Source organism: Tupaia chinensis, unplaced genomic scaffold, assembly GCF_000334495.1.
Source record: "Tupaia chinensis unplaced genomic scaffold, TupChi_1.0 Scaffold000361_2, whole genome shotgun sequence".
Taxonomy (NCBI): domain Eukaryota; kingdom Metazoa; phylum Chordata; class Mammalia; order Scandentia; family Tupaiidae; genus Tupaia; species Tupaia belangeri.
In genome coordinates this window covers 3,702,124-3,719,349 of record NW_006159858.1, presented here as the reverse complement: position 1 = coordinate 3,719,349, position 17,226 = coordinate 3,702,124, and the positions used below count along the sequence as shown (strand labels likewise).

At 38.7% G+C, this 17,226-nt stretch overlaps 1 protein-coding gene across 1 annotated transcript in view; it reads left to right on the top strand.

Moving 5' to 3' along the window:
* Positions 1–17,226, top strand: part of CATSPERT (catsper channel auxiliary subunit tau) — a 161,226-nt gene that overhangs the window by 29,389 nt on the left and 114,611 nt on the right. The window contains 5 exon segments of the mRNA XM_014589560.2: positions 766–888; positions 5,883–5,927; positions 7,133–7,201; positions 9,768–9,847; positions 15,233–15,379. Coding sequence (XP_014445046.1) covers positions 766–888; positions 5,883–5,927; positions 7,133–7,201; positions 9,768–9,847; positions 15,233–15,379 — 464 coding nt within the window.

The following is a 17,226-nucleotide window of genomic DNA, read 5'->3' as shown; positions in this document are numbered from 1 at the left end:
ACCCACACAGGAAAGAGACCTTCCTGAGGACTGCACATTCTCGATGTGTACACACGTCTGTGGCTGAGGCTGGGAGTGTATTGCAGCATGAAGACCCTACTGGGGGTCTCGCTCTCTCTGTTATGAAAAAGTAAATAAACTTTAAAAAATATATACAGACTTCATGATCTAAGTTGTGGGGAGAGAGATCATAAAAAAGTCATCTAGAATCTTGGGAGTACGAAGGCATGAATTTTTTTTTTTTTAGTATAAATTTTAAGATTCACGTAATAATGATATCATGCTATAGAGTGCAGATTGGGACAAAGTTATATATTCAGGCAATTGTACATAATTTATCAAAAGTTAAAGAACAGAAACTGAAAAGGACATTAGATATTCTTTAATATTGGATATTTAGATAACTTGTATTTGGATTACCATGTCTATTTGGATTTCATATTGGATATTGGGTTACCTTTGATAGTATAGTATACTTTCACTAGAGTTTTGAGGGTTGGATTTTTTGTAGAGTTTTTAAAAAAGAATGTAGGTAATGGGATGTTTCAACAAGACTAATTGGTATCAACGTAGGTAGGGTTCTGATTTTTGTTTATATGAGAGTATATGTGACTCTGAGCTTATAGAATTATAAAACTATAATGACATACAAAAATTAATAATTGAGTATACATATAATAGATTTTATGAATGTATTCAGAACTTATATCTGAAATTAAGGGTAAAAATCTAATGCTTCTTTGTATATATTTTTTTGGTGTTGAGGTTCCTAGACGTCAAGATGATGAGCGGAATAATGTTGCCTTGGAGTTAATGCAGTATGATGATACAGAAAAGTATCCTACCTTGTTAGGGAGTGTTCAAATACATCTTTATGAAATAATTCAGGTACGTATCAACTTTTTTTTTTTTTTGAGAGGTTTTTGCTATAGGGTGCATGCACTCGCCAGACAGACAGAGAGAGACAGAGAGATGGAAAGTGAGAAATCACCCCCTGGGGGGATGGCCACGCTGCAATCCCTTCTCCTCCATTCTCCTCTCGGGATCTTGGGCATGCACGCACATGCGCCCGGCATGAGTTTTAAGCCACCGGGTCCAGGACGCGAACCACGGTCGACTACGTGGGAGTCCAGCGACATAGCCATTACACTAACTGCTGGTCCTCAACATTTTTTTTTTCATCTTGATATCGCAGTGTCAGGTTGATGTTTACTGTTGTGATTTATTATTCCTGATAGACTCCTTTTGTGTGTTATCTGCCTTCAAACTCATGGCCTTAGGAAACAAAGTCTTCCTCTATCTATCAAAAAAAAATTATTTTGTAACAACATAACATTTTTAATAATTTAATTTTGAGGGACCAGCAGATGGTGTAATTGTTATATAGCTGGACTCCCACATAGTTCACCATGGTTTGAGTCCTGGACCTGGTGGTTTAGAACTCTGCCAGGCACATGTGCATATGTGCCCAAAATGCCAAGAGGAGAATGGAAGAGAAGGGATTATGGTGTGGCCATCCCTCCTGGGGGGTGGTGAATTCTTGCTTTCTTTCTCTCTGTCTGTCTCTGTCTCTCTGGAGAGCAAAATCTCTCAAAAAATTAATTTTGAGGTTAGTGATAACGATGTTTAAAAAAGTGTTTTTGTTTAATTTACAAATAAAACTTGTATATATTTATCACGTGCGACATAATGCTTTGAAATATGTATACATTGTGATCATGTACAATAATAGCCTTATTTTTATAGTATTTAAGGAGGCCAGCAGGCAGCGTGATGGTTGAAAGCACTGGACTCCCACATGGTCAACAGTGGTTCAAGTCCTGGACCTGGTGGTTTCCTTTCTCATTCTCCTTCTCTCTCTCTCTCTCTGTCTCTCTTGGGTCAAATTGGAAAATAATAATAATAACAATACTAATAATAAATAAAAGTTAAAAAATAGTTATTTTAAAAATAGTTTTAGCATTTAAGAATAAAGAGTAATAATGGTTGAAATTTATATATAAAATTTTTATATATGTTCAGCTAACATGTATTATAAACATACACATGTAAAGATTAAACATCCATGGCACATGTTAAACAGTTTTGACAATTGTTAAATAAATATTTGAACTTGTTAACCTCCATGGAAAGTACATTGGTACTTATTGTCATAGTCTATCAACTGATCTGCATGTTTGAACATTTTCATAGTAAGAACTTGGAGAAAATTAGATCACTTTTCAGTACATTAACAAGAGTCATCAGGTGAGGAAGATGATTAATATATTGACTAATGAATAAGAGTTAGCAATCAGGGATTCTCAAAAATATTGGCAGAGAAGACCTTTGAAAATACTAAAATTTCTTCTACACATGACAATTTAGACATTAGAAACATGTGGTGTCATTCATTTTTTGGTTGAAGGAGGCTTAGACATGTGGACAACAATTAATTTTTTTCCAGTTTCTATTTTTGCTATAGGGCGTGTGCACCAGAGAGACATAGAGATGGAGGTGGGGTGTTGAGGGGCATTTTTTTAATATGCCTTGTTGGCTATTCGTATGTCTTCCTTAGAGAGTGGTTTTTTTCAGCTCATTCTCTCATCTTTTAATAGGATTAGCCATCTTTTTTCCAGACAGCTGCTTGAGTTCCTTGTGTATTCTGGTTATCAGTCCCTTATCTAATGCATAGTTTACAAAAATATTTTCCCATTCAGAGGGCTGTTGATTCACACTAATTACTGTGTCTTTTGCCAATGCAGAAACTTCTTAATCTGATGTAATCCCACTTATCTATTTTTGGGATTACTGACTGTGCTTTGGGGGTCTTATTTAAGAAGTCTTTGCCTGCCCCAATGTCTCCCAGAGTTTCCTCAGTGTTTTCCAGCAGCAGTTTTATAGTTTGAGATCTTAGTTTTAGATCTTTGACCCACTTTGAGTTGATTTTTGTCAAAGGTGAGAGGTAGGGGTTCAGATTCATCTTTCTGCAAGTGGATATTCAGTTTTTCCAGCACCATTTGCTGAAGCGGTTTTTCTTTCTCTGCTGGATTGACTGGTACCCTTTGTCAGAAATCAGTTGGCTGTATGTCTGGGAGTTTATTTCTGAGGACTCTATTCTGTTCCTTTGGTCTACCTGTCTATTCTGTGCCAATACCATGCTGTTTTGATTACCACAGCTTTGTAGTATATTTTTGGGTTAGGGAGTGAGATGCCATCCACTCCACTCTTCTTGTGCAGGATTGCTTTGGCAATACAAGGTCTCTTATGAATCCAGACAAATTGTATTATTGTCTTTACTAGATCTGTAAAGAATGTCTCTGGCACTTTGATTGGAATTGCATTAAATATATAGCTTAATTTGGGTAGAAGTGCCATTTTGGTTATATTAATTCTTCTAATCCAGGGACATGGGATGTCTTTCCACATATTTGTGTCATTTTCAATTTCTTTTTATCTTCTTATAGTTTTCCTTGTGGATGTCTTGAACTTCTTTGGTTGGATTTATTCCTAGGTATCTTATACTTTTTGTGGCTATGGCAAATGGAATTACTTTTTTCAGTTCTATCTCAGTCTGCCTGTTGTTCATATACAGAAATGCTATAGACTTCTGTATTTTGATTTTGTATCCTGCAACATTACTATATTCATGTATTACTTCCAGGAATTTTTCCATGGATACCATTGGGTCTTCTATGTATACAGTCATGCCATCTGCAAATAGAGATAGTTTCACCTCTTCTTTTCCTATTTGAATGCCTGTTATTTCATTCTATTTTCTGATTGCATTGGTGGGGACTTCCAGTACTATATTGAAAAGGGTGAAAAAAGTGGGCATCCTGGGACCAGCAGTTAGCGTAATGGCTATGTCGCTGGACTCCCATGTAGTCGACGCGGTTTGAGTCCTGGGCCCAGTGGCTTAAACTCACACCGGGTGCGTGTGCATGCGTGCCCAAGATCCTGAGAGGAGAATGGAGGAGAAGGGATTGCAGCGTGGCCATCCCCCCGGGAGGTGATTTCTCGCTTTCTGTCTCTCTGTCTTTCTCTGTCTCTCTGGCGAGCGCACACACCCTATAACATTGTTGCTTATAAAAGTGTCTTGAACTCGATAGAATTGTGTTGAAAAATAAAGTTTATATTTAAATTTTTTATCTTCTAATTCAATTTTTCCATGAAATTTTTGAAGTCCCCTTTTTGTGATATGCTAATCCTGGGTGTTGTCTACTACTATATCACCACCTAAGTTATTTCCTTCATAGTGTCTCACCAAGAACTAACAGGTGAGGAATTAATAGTATTTGGAGACTGTTTTGCTTTGGGGAAATGCAGAGGATATGTTAACTGCATGCCAACGTTTTAAATAAATGAGGATTAGTGACCTGAATGTCTGAAAGAAAATGGAATCACCAGAGAGCATGAGGCTTAAAAAGAGAACTTTTTTTTTTTTTGACAGGTTTTTGCTGTAGGGCACGTGTACTCGCCAGAAAGACAGAGACAGAGAGATAGAAATCAAGAAATCACCCCCAAGAGGGGATGGCTACACTGCCATCCCTTCTCCATTCTTCTCTCGGGATCTTGGGCACGCACGCACAGGCTCCCGGTGTGAATTTAAGCCACTGGGTCTGGGACTCAAACCATGTTCGACTACATGGGAGTCCAAGGACATAGTTATTATACCAACTGCTGGTCTCAAAGAGGAGAACTTTTTACACCCACAAGGAATACTGTGATCTGGAAGCAATAGAGGGCAGGGTGGAGGATGCTATTTCACCTCCTGACCTTGAGGGGCATAGGCTTTTGGAGAAGGAGCACCTTCGTTTGAGGTGTCTATAAGGGAGCAGCATAAACTCTAGGTCTCAGGTAAAGCAGAGAGGTGGAAGGAATGTTTGGTGAAGCAGTTAAAGGTGTAAGGTGGTTCATTAAGCGTGGAATTGGGAGGAGTGGAAAATGTGGGGAAGAAAATTGTCAGTGAATTTCAAGGGCTGATTTTGTAAGGAATAAGACACTTTTAGTGAGGAACTTAGAACAGTAGCAACCAAGGAACTACTATTCAGTAAAACCAAATATGTATTCCAAAACGAGAGGGAAGACAAGGCCTTTAAATGCAAAAATATTTAAATCACTTATAGGTTATGAACAGTCTTTGACATGAGAGTAGCAAAAGCTGTGCGAGGGCTTTATGAGTTAAGTGAGTGCTGAAGAAGCTAAAGGAGACACACGTGTCCATGAAAATGGGCTGGATAACACATGGCACGTATCCTGAGTTTCTTCAGCTGTTCCATTTCACGTGCCTGACACTGAGGGTAAACTGGACGACACCTCACACTCCAAAAGCAGTCACTTGCTATGTGCATAAGTTCAGATTCCAGTTTCCTCTTTGGCCTCCTGACTCTATTTTGAAACAGTAAAGGGTTTTATTATCCATCCTTTCACCAAGGGAACCATGGGATCTGTAATTAGGTGGGATGAATCACAGGACTACAGAGATGACTACAATTGGTGACCACGGGTATCAAAGCTTTGCCTGTCCCCTAGAGATGATGAAGGTACTCAATCCTGTCAGGAGTTAGTTGATCATATAGATTTATATTTACAAAACCCTCCAAAATGACATAGGTATGATAGTTCTTTAAGACTTTCAAGAAAAGAAAAAAAAGGCACTATACCTAATAGGAACATTTTTGTCTAAAACTTAAGGTAAATATTAAAATTTATTTCTGTTGCTAGTACCTGGAATTTTTCTTTTCTTCTTCTGAATATTCATTATGTTTGTACTTTAGCTATTAGATTCATATGTACATTTGAAAAATCTTTACCTGACTTTTTTACTCTAGTATAGTTTAGATAATATAGTAATACAAGAGTAATTCTATATTAAGAATTTCATTATTACCTTTTTCTAGAAAGGATGCTTCACTGAAGACCTTAAAATGACCCAAAAAAACACAGTAAGACCTCCTCTGAAACATCCTAAGTTTTGGGCACATTTAATTTTTTTTTTTTAACATTTCATTTAACCTTATTCCGATATTGTTCATAGCTTATATCTTTTTATTCTTTTTGTCATCCTCAGGTCACTGTTTGAATTAGTAGAAATGTATTAAATAGAAAGTACAACATTTGCTCACAAAATCTTCACCCCTGCCTCTAAAAAACAAAACAAAATTACTATATTAATGCTAAATGGTGAAAGAGAACATTAGAAATCACTGGGTAGGGACCAGCAGTTAGCGTAATGGCTATATCGCTGGACTCCCATGTAGTCGACCGCGGTTTGTGTCCCGGACCCGGTGGCTTAAAACTCACGCTGGGCACGTGTGCGTGCATGCCCAAGATCCCGAGAGGAGAATGGAGGAGAAGGGATTGCGGCGTGACCATCCCCCCTGGGGGGTGATTTCTCGCTTTCTGTCTCTATGTCTCTCTCTGTCTCTCTGGCGAGCGCACACGCCCTATGGCAAAAACCTCTCAAAAAAAGAAAAGAAAAAGAAATCACTGAGTAACAGAATAAAACGCCTCTAGCTGCTTCTCTGCCAGTATAGCCTCAGAAGCCTCATTTGCTGAATTGAGGAACCATTATTTTTCTCTTTCAAGAGTTCATCAAGAGTGGATTACAATTCTTACTCTAATTTATTTTTAAGTGCCTAAAAATAACTAGCTTGATCAATTGATCTTATACTCAGAGAGACTTCTGCTGCTAATGGCCCAGATGGGGAAGGGACATAAAAATAAGCATAATGAGCTCACAAGAAACTCAGGGCTCAGAGAGGTGAAATCACTTGTCTAAATCAAAATTTTATCCACAAATTGGAGTGGAGGTGAGAGGAGTGTGAGTAAATAATTTATGAAATATATACACGTGTATGAATTTATACACGTGTATGTATTTCAGTAGCTCGGTGTAATCCTATTAACAATTATAGGTTGGTATTTTCCATATACTAATCATATAATATTGCTTAACTAATGCAAAAGATTTTAACATTTCAAGAACGTAATGTAATTCTTCTATGAGAATTCCTTGTGTATATGTTTTATTTTAAAAAATGAAGAGATGCATGCTTTGGCTTCTAACATATGGATTTGTGAAATAAAAATATCTCTTGATATCACTTCTCCACTAAAATATCATACAATAAACTTGTCACATGTCCAGCTTATCTGCAGTTTGGAGGTGGAATTTATGTTCTCTTACGGAAACTTTGGTTATGGATTTTCACATCAGGTTAGTTACTCTCTTTTGAAAAATTATTATTCTACTGTAGCTCTTCAGTCAAATTATTCTTTTCTGGGTTTTTATTGTTTTCCAGTTTGAAAAGTTCTTAAAATAAGTCTTTTTAGAGACCAGCAGTTAGCGTAATGGCTATGTCGCTGGACTCCCATGTAGTTGACCGTGGTTTGAGTCCTGGACCCGGTGGCTTAAACTCACGCCGGGCACGTGTGCGTGCGTGCCCAAGATCCCGAGAGGAGAATGGAGGAGAAGGGATTGCGGCGTGGCCATTGCCCCTGGGGGATGATTTCTTGCTTTCCATCTCTCTGTCTCTCTCTGTCTGTCTGGCGAGAGCACGCGCCCTATAGGAAAAAATCTCTCCCCCCCAAAAAAACGAAAAATAAATCTTTTTAAAAGAATGCTATTCCACTTCCCGACCTAGAATTATGTGTGCTTTTCTTCAGCTTGAAAAAGTCTTTACCATTATTTGCTTGCACATTTTAAAGTAATATTTTCTTCAAAGTATCTTTATTATAAAACTTGCGTATGTGTGTATGTGTATATATTTATAAAATATATATAATATATATATGCATTTATGTAATTAAAAGCAAAATTATTTTAAGTATTTGTGTAAAGTTTTATATCATTTTACATCAACTTATTGATGTTATTCAGATAAAATTTTGTTCTTGTACCACATATGTTCCTTTCTCCCATGGTTATTGCAACATCTGCTGTTATTTGAATAACACCAGATTCATCAAGAGAGTAACATACCCAAGAAGATCTTCCTAACTTTGGCTTGCCCCTTTAAATTGACTGTCATAAATTCATGTTGCTGTGAACATTTTTGCACACTAACCTGTGTCCTTTCATTATTGTCTTTAAGCTAGATTCCTAGAAAGGAAATTATTGTTCAAAACAATGACCTTTCCAAGGAATTTTTCTAGAAAAGCTGTACCAATATATACTCTCACCAAGGGTTGGAAAGAACTCTTGATGTCCCTGGGTATTATCACAGCTTTGGTGCATTTGAGAATCTGGTCCCATTACTGCTCCTGTAATGTAGGGCATATGTGCTTACCAGAGAGAAGAAAAGTGAGAAATCATCCCCCACCACAATTCCTTCTCCTCCATTCTCCTGTTAAGATTTTGGGCATGCACACATGCGCATCTAGTGTGATTTTTAAGCCGCCAGGTCTAGGACTCAAACTCTAGAGTCGGCCATGTGAGATCCAGTGCCTTAACCACCATGCCACCTGCTGGTTCTCATTTCTAGTTTTGCTATATTTTTTAGTTTTGGATGATTTTGGTTAGAAATTAAGAATGGAGACATCAGTTTTATTGAATAAGCCTACCACTGTGTTAACTGAGAAATCCCTGACATATATTTTGAAAAATTGGCTTGTAGTATCTCATAATCACGTTTACTATATTAGAGTAAGTACTACACAAAGAAAAACCACAGAAAGAAGCTATTTTTCCTTCTCTTCTGTGAGTTTCCTTTCTTTCTTTTTAAAAATTTTAAAGAGGTTTTTGCCTTCTGGTGCATGTGCTCCTTATGTGGGAGAGAGAAAGAGACAGATACACTGAGAGGGAACGTGAGAAATCACCCCCCAGGGGAGATGGCCATGCTGCAATCCTTTCTCCTACATTCTCCTCCTGGGATCTTGGGCATGCTGTTTTCTTTTTCCTTTTATCATTAATTAGGCCTTTTAGGGTCCCTTCCTTGTTAGTCCTTTTTGTGATAGTCTTAGCTCATGAGGTAGGCTTTGTGTTCAAATACAGTAAAACATGTAACAATAGCCATTCTTCGGGACCAGCAGATAGTGTAATGGTTACATCACTGGACTCCATGTAGTCAACCACAGTTTGAGTCTCATACCCAGCAGCTTAAAACTCATACCAGGTATGCTTGTATGCATGCCCAAAATCCTAAGAAGAGAATGGAGGACGAGTGATTATGGCATGGCCATCCCCCTAGGGGTGATTTCTTACTTTTTGTCTCTCTGTCTCTTTGGTGAGCTCACATACCTATAGCAAAATATCTCTCATAAAAAATAATAATAATGAAAAAAATAAATAGCCATTCTTAAGGAGATCAGTCCTTTTCAGATAAAACTGGGAAAGTATCATTTTGTGGAGGTAGAATCTGCTAGCAACAAGGAACAAAGTTATTGTTTGGAAAAGAATGGAGCACGTAAGAAAAGACAACTTGATGTTCTGTCTGTGAACTTTGCTGTGATGTAGGCCCCTCCTTAGCTATCACGATTCCATAAAAAGGGAACTACATTAGAGGCAGATAAACCTGCATTCACATCCTGACTCTTACACCTGCTGCATAACCTTGAACAAATCCCCAATCTTCAGTATTATCTGTAAAATAGGCACAGTTATCTACGTCATAGTTTTATGGAGGGGATTAAATAAGATTAAAGCTATAAAATGCTTGGTAAATAGTATCCAATACCTCATGGGACTTTTATGGCCTATTCCATACTCATGAGGGATCACAATTATTAGGGCAAATTGTAATTGTCACTAAGCCACGCTAAAATATACTTACATTCTTCTTCAGCTAAAACCTCTTCAGAAAATTATTGAGCCACCCATGTTTATGAATATCGCACCACCTCCAGAAAGAACAGATCCAGTGACGTAAGTGTTTTAAATGTCATTACATAGATCACATGGGATTAAAAAAATTAATCTATTTGATAGAGTATTTCGGTTATCTTAAGTCCCCAGGGCATGGCCAGGATGGGCTAGACATCAAGGTAAAAGAAATGACAAAATGTTCTGCTTAATAAGGCGGGAGACATTTATGTTTCTGGCATAGCCTTGGAAAAAGATGATGAGGAAGTATGCAGACAAGAAAAAAAAGGAATATCAAGTTCATGGCTGAGGGAGAGAAGGGCGAGGGAGTCGAATGAGGAGAGTTGGCAGGGAGATACTCCTTTTGTAAAAAGAGGTAAGAGACTTTTAAGATCATAGTGACTAATAGCTATCATTTTTCTGATCTGTGGTACAGAAATGTTACCCCTACCTCCAGACCACTCCTATCGTTAGTTCCAAATTGTTAATGTAAAGTCTGTGATAAAAAAAAAGTCACTAGTAACTGTCAAAGTAACTTAAAATATTGTATTCCAACTTTGAAATTTCAACAGTGAAAAATAGATTAAAGGAAAATGAGCACCCGAGAATGATATTTAATCTATAGTGCTGTCTAAGAATAAGAAATAGAGGGGCTGGCAGGTGGCGTGGTGGTTAAGGGTGCTGGACTCTCACATGGGCGACCACAGTTCAAGTCCCGGACCTGGTGGCTTTCTCTCTCTCTCTCTATCTCTCTGTCTTTCTCGCCAAATTAAAATAAATAAGCAAATAAAATAAAGTTAAATAATTCTTTAAAAAGAAAAAAAATAAGAAATAGGAAAAATCTGAACTGGAATTGAGGGAATTAGATATAGGGTGGGAAACTGTGTGTGTAGGGAGATTTTTTTTTTTTTTAAAGAGGTTTTGCCTTAGAGTGTGTGTGCTCTTTTTGGGGAGAGAATGAGAGAGAGACAGACAGTAAGAAGGAAAGTGAGAAATCACCTGGAAAGTGACCAAGCTACAATCCTTTCTCCATTCTCGTCCCAGGATCTTGGGCAAACATGCACACACACCTAATGTGAGTTTCATGCCACCAGATCTGAGATTCGAACTGTGGTTGGCCATGTGGGAGTCCAGCAAGATACTGCTCCACCAGCTGTTGGCTCCAGCAGCTGTGTTGTGAAGTGCTATTTTTCTATAGTCTCAGCAACACTGACTATTATCAACAAAATACACTTTATCTATTTGGTATTGGTGATTTGTTGAAATAGTATATAGTTGATGGGGCCAGCAGATGGCGTATTGGTTGTGTTGCTGGACTCCCACATGGCTGACCACTGTTTGACTCCTAGACCTGTTGACTTGAAAATCACGCTGGGCTCATGTACTTGTGTGCCCAAGATCCCAGGAAGAGAATGGAGGAATAGGGATTGCACCACGACCAGCACCTTTGAGGGGTGACTTTTCACTTTCCCTCTCACTCTATCTCTCTTTCTCTCAGGCAAGTGGCAAAATCCTCTAAAAAACTGTATAGTTGATTTTTTTTCTTATGTTAATTCACTGTTTTTTTCCTTTGTATTCACTGATTCAATAAACATTTATTGAATGTGTGCTATATCCCCAAGGCATTGCTAACAAAGATACTGAGACCTGGCTCCTGCCTTCAGGTAGCTCTTGACTTAATGCAAAAGTGACGTGTGAATAATAATAACTTTTTTTAAAAAATGAAAATGGTATAAGAGCCCTCCTGTAGAATTTAAAAGCCAAGGTGATTAGGGCCAGTAGGTGTGTGGTGGTTGAGGCACTGGCCAACCACAATTTGAGTCTTGCTTTCCCTCTCTCTCTGTGTCTCTCTCTGGTGAGCACATGTGGCCAATAGCAAATTAAAAATAATAATAATAATAATAAATAAAATAACAAGTAATTTTAAAAAGAAAAAGAAAAACCTTTATAATAACAATAAATAAGTAATTTAAAAAGAAAAAGAAAAACCTTTATAGAAAAAAAAGCCAAGGAGCTTTTAATTCTTCCCAGGGGAGTTGGAGAGGCTCCGCAAAAGAAAGAGTGAAGCGTGACTTGAAAATAATGGTAGTAATGAATCCGGCTAATTTTGGAGAGATAAAGGAGCACAATCCCCCAAGAGGGCATATTTGTAAAGACAGGGAGCCATGAGGTGCTAAATTGTGCTGGAGAATAGTGAGTCATTAGTGCAAATGGCTATAAGTATAGGAACAAGGAGGGGAGCAATGGGAGATGAGCTGGAGGGGTAGGCAGAGACGAGACATGGTGCTGAAAAATTCAGGCTCTAAGAGCCAGACTACATGGGCTCACATCCTGGCATCCTTGGAGAAGTCCCTTAAGGATCTTGATGCTTCATTTATTGTGTTTTTGTTTTTGTTTTTGTTTTTGTTTCAACTTGCCAGAGAGAGAAACAGACAAAGAAGGTGAGAGAGAAAGCACCTCCAGACAGGGCATGACCACACTGCCGTCCCTTCTCCTCTTCTTCGTCCTGTTGGAATGTTGGGCATACATACTCAAGCCGCCAGGGCCGGAATTCAAACTGCATGGTCCGCCATCTGAGATCTGGCTGCCTTAACCAGCAGGCTACAGAGCCAGCCCTGTGCTTCATCTGTTGCATGGGATAAAAATAGAAACTACTCAATTAAGTTACTATGATAGTTAAATATGTTACATGTAAAGCATTTAGTAAAATGCTTAATTAGTTGCTAGCTACTTATCAAGTAATAAGTATTTTATCATAACCATCATCATCATTGTAGGTTTAGGCTTCTCAGATGTGAGTACCTTTTACCCTTTTAGATCCTCAGGGAATGCGCTACACTTTAAAATAACTACTGGAGTTTTCTAATTTATACAGATAGAAATCTGAGTAACGGGTAGAAACGACTATTAAGGATTTGAAATAATGACAGGAAAAAAAAAAGTTGGATCAGGCTGAATTTATTGATATGGATTCGCTAAGTGAAGATTTTACATTTAACGTTGCAGCATGTAAAGTTAGAAAGGGCTCCAGCAGCTTGTGTGGTTGGTCAGCTGACACATGAACCAAAAGGTGGCCCCAGGTGTGTGAGTTAGAAATGAATACGGAGAAAAGGATTCAGAGGCTGAGAGAAATAACGTTAGTGTGGATTTTCATCTATGACCACCTGGGTGAATCCAGAGGACACATTTTTTTTTTGGGGGGGGGAGAGATTTTTGCTATAGGGCGCGTGCGCTCACCAGACAGACAGAGAGAGACATAGAGACAGAAAGCGAGAAATCACCCCCCAGGGGGGATGGTCACGCCGCAATCCCTTCTCCTCCATTCTCCTCTCAGGATCCTGGGCACACACTCACCTGTGCCCGGCGTGAGTTTCAAGCCACCGGTTCCGGGATGCAACCCGCGGTCGACTATGTGGGAGTCCAGCGACATAGCCATTATGCTAACTGCTGGTTCCCCAGAGGACACTTTTTTTTAAAAAAAGAATTATTTAATTTTATTTATCATTATTATTATATTTTAACTTGCAACAGGGGACACATGCTCACCCGAGAGCAACAGAAAGAGAGAGGGAAAATGAAAAAGCAAGTTGCCAGGTCCAGGACTTGAACTGTGGTCAGCCATGTGGGAGTCCAGTGCCTTAACCACCACACCACCTGCTGACCCCTAGGACACACGTTTTATAATGATTATGAGAAATGAGTTTGTGAAGGGTGTCCTGGATCCTTGAAGAGCTCTATGATTGCCCTTCTCAGCAGGCCAGACTTACAGTGGGAACTAGAGTCACTATGCATTGGGAAACTTAAATACAATGGGAATAATTCGATCCCAGGTGGCAGGAACCAAGCGAAGGCACTCAACTGCCAAAGGCAAGATGGGCATGGTTCCTGTAAGGGACAGTAGAGTGAAAACAATCATCAAAATAGTCTGACTAGTGTAGACCTATGGCATGGCTACTTGATCATGGTATTCCTAGAAGTGAACAGACAGAAAGCCAACTACATTTTTTCTTGATGGGTATAAACAGAAAAATTCTAGGTCAACTGAGCAAAAATCAAACCCAGATCATAAAAGGATGCCCCCAGTCACTTTCCAACCTTTAGCCAGTTTATAGACCTCGACTCCTTGAATGAAGGGGAGGACAGATCCCCTTGAGGGAGGATCCTAGTACAGTGACAACAGTTTATACTGCCTATCTTTCCCCTGGCCTTCCCAAAGGGATGCATATCTTTTTCCCAAGGTAACTGTGCAGTGGGAAAAGGTCAGAGTTAGGGCTTTAGGGGACTACTGGACACGGGCTCTGAACTCACATCAATTCCAGGAGACCCTGTGGTTCATCAAGAGTAGGGGCTTATGGAGATAGGGGATCAATGAATGGAGTTTTAGCTCAGGTTACCCATTATGTAGCTATTTCCATCGTTCCAGAATGCATAAAGAGATCAACTCAGTAGCTGGCAGAACCCATATTGTGACCACAGGGAATATGTTAAGTCATCAGGAAAGTCATGATGTATTTTTCTATGCAAAAATGTGTCAAGACTTTTCTGATGACACAGTTGTCCCTGTTGTTTTCTGAACTAGGGAATAATGGGGGAAAAAGGGCCTATTTGGGGACTGGGAAGATGATGAGCTTTATTTTGGACCTGTTGAGTTTAAGTTTCTCTCCACTGTATATAATATAGTGTTTAAGAACATGAACTTCGTGATCAAAGAGACTATGTTCAAATGTTAGATTTACCACTTACTGGACCTTGGGAGAAATTGTTTAGTGTCTTTAACCTTAACGTCTAAGGAATATAAAGTGGGATCTAATAGTTTTTATTTCATGGGTTTGCTGTAAAAATTAAATGAGATAACTTACATAGCCATATGAACACAGTGCCTGGCACACAATACTTACCAAATAATTTATATATATATATAATATATATATTTAAATATTTATTTATTTATTCATTCATTTATTCCTTTATTTTAATTTGACCAGAGAGACACAGAGAGAGAGAGAGAGGAAAGTGAGAAACCAAGCCACCAGGTCCAGGACTCGAACCGTGGTCAGCCATGTGGGAGTGTCCAGCACCTTAACCACCATGCCACCTGCTGGTCCCCCAAATAATTAATATATTAAAAAATTATATACTCAAGATATAAGGATTTAGGATTGAAGGTTGGGAGAGAAGTCTGGGCTCATACTCTCTACTTCCCATTAGAATTTCAGGTCTCCCTCTCCTTCCCTAGCCTGGAGCCCATGCTTTTAGTAAGAATAATCAATGGAGTGCTTATCTCAGAATTTCTGACTATTGTCTTCTTTTCTGGCTCTATCCTCTGATAGAGATGGAGAGGTGAGCTGAAATAATAAAAGAGAAAAGGATTCAAAAAGTGATAAATACTACTAATTTTAGAAGTACATTTATATCATTTCAATATTTCACTTTATTACCATTTTGCAGGAATGTTATTATACCACAGCCAGTGCAATATCCAGCGTTCTTATCTCCAGACCTAAATGTTACTATTGGGACTGCAGATACGCTCCATCGCCCCAACCAGCCATCCTTAGTGCGGCTTGAAAAACTTCAGGAACAGCCCCGGCAAAGGTTTAAAAAAAAAACCCCATTTTGTCTTATTTATTTGTTACTTGGATTAGCTGTTAATTTTTTTCCTGTAAGGTGAGCTTGCTATTGGTCCAGCAACTTTCATTATGGTGTCATTTCATGGGATTCAGACATTATTCCTAATTTTACTTATCAAATTTAGGTGTGTTGTTTGAAAAAGTCAGTGTTAATAGCAAGAAAAGAGATGAAAAGTTATTTATAAGGAGAAAGCATTACTTTTGTTCTACCTCTGTACCCAACCGTATATTCCATAGGTCTTTTAAAAAAATATTGATTTAATTTTATTTGTAATAATTATTATTATTTTTAAAAATTATTTTGTTTTATTTAATTCTAGTTGTTGTTGTTGTTGTTGTTGTTATCATTTAATTTGACCAGACAGAGACAGAGAAAAAGAGAAAGGGAAAGTGAGAGAGCAAGCCGCCAGGTCCAGGATTCACACCGCATTTGGCCATGTGGGAATCCAGCACCTTTAACCACCATGCACCTGCTGGCCCCATTATTATTATTTTTAAATTTAGTATAGGACATCTGTGCTCACCATAGGAGACACAGAGAGAGAGGAAAGTGAGAAAGCAAGTGGGACTCAAACTACAGTTGGCCATGTCGGAGTCCGGCACCTTAACCACCATACCATCTGCTGGCCCCTCCATAGGTTTTTTTTTTTTTTAAGTTTTTTTAAAGAGCGTGTGCGCTCACCAGAAAGACAGAGAGACAGAGAGATAGAAGGCGAGAAATCACTACCCAGGGGAGATGGCCACGCTGCAATCCCTTCTCCTCCATTCTCCTCTCAGGATCTTGGACACGCAGGCACATGCACCCGGCGTGAGTTTAAGCCACCAGGTCCGGGACCTGAACCACAGTCGACTACATGGGAGTTCAGCGACATAGCCATTACGCTAACTGCTGGTCCCCCTCCATAGGTTTTTATGTTTCCCTGTATTTCTCCTCCTTTTTTTACCCCTATGCTTTAGTCTAGACATTTTCTCCTGGCCTATATTTCACTGGTTCTTTCTAATTTGTTGCTAATTTGCTGTTAAACCAATTGAATTCATTGAATCCTTTCTTTAAAAGAATTATTTTATTTAACTTTATTTATTTATTTATTTATTTATTATTTATAATTTTACCAGAGAGGGACAGAGTGAGAGAGAAAGAGAAAGGGAGAGAGAGAAAGCAAGCCAACAGATCTGGGACTCAAACCATGGTCAGCCATGTGGGAGTCCAGTGCTCTTAACCACTGCACCACCTGCTGGCTCTGAATTCTTTTTTTTTTTTTGGAAAGGTTTTTGTTATAGGACATGTGGGCTTGCCAGAAAGACAGAGAGACACAGAGAGACAGAAAGCAAGAAATCACCACCCAGGGGCAATGGCCCACCACAGTCCCTTCTCCTCCTTTCTCCTCTCGGGATCTTGGGCACGCACGCACACACGCCTAGTGTGAGTTTAAACCACCGGGTCAAGGACTTGAACCACGTTCAACTACATGGGAGTTCAGCGACATAGCCATTGCGCTAACTGCTGGTCCCCTGGCCCCAAATTCTTAATTGTAATAATTTTATTTCTCTATAATGGAATTCCTCTTTATTTCTAGTTTCCATTTCTTTGCCAAAATCCCTAGTCTTAACTTTTCATTCATTGAAAGAATTAAGTTCTTTTAATTCATTGAAAGAATTAAATTCTTTTAATTCATTTGAAATATCCATATCTCAATCAGCTCAGGCTACTGTAAGAAATACCATATACTGGGTGACATAAACAACAGATATATTCATTCTTCACAGTTCTAGAGGCTTGAAAGTCCAATATCAAGGTGTGCTGGCTGATTT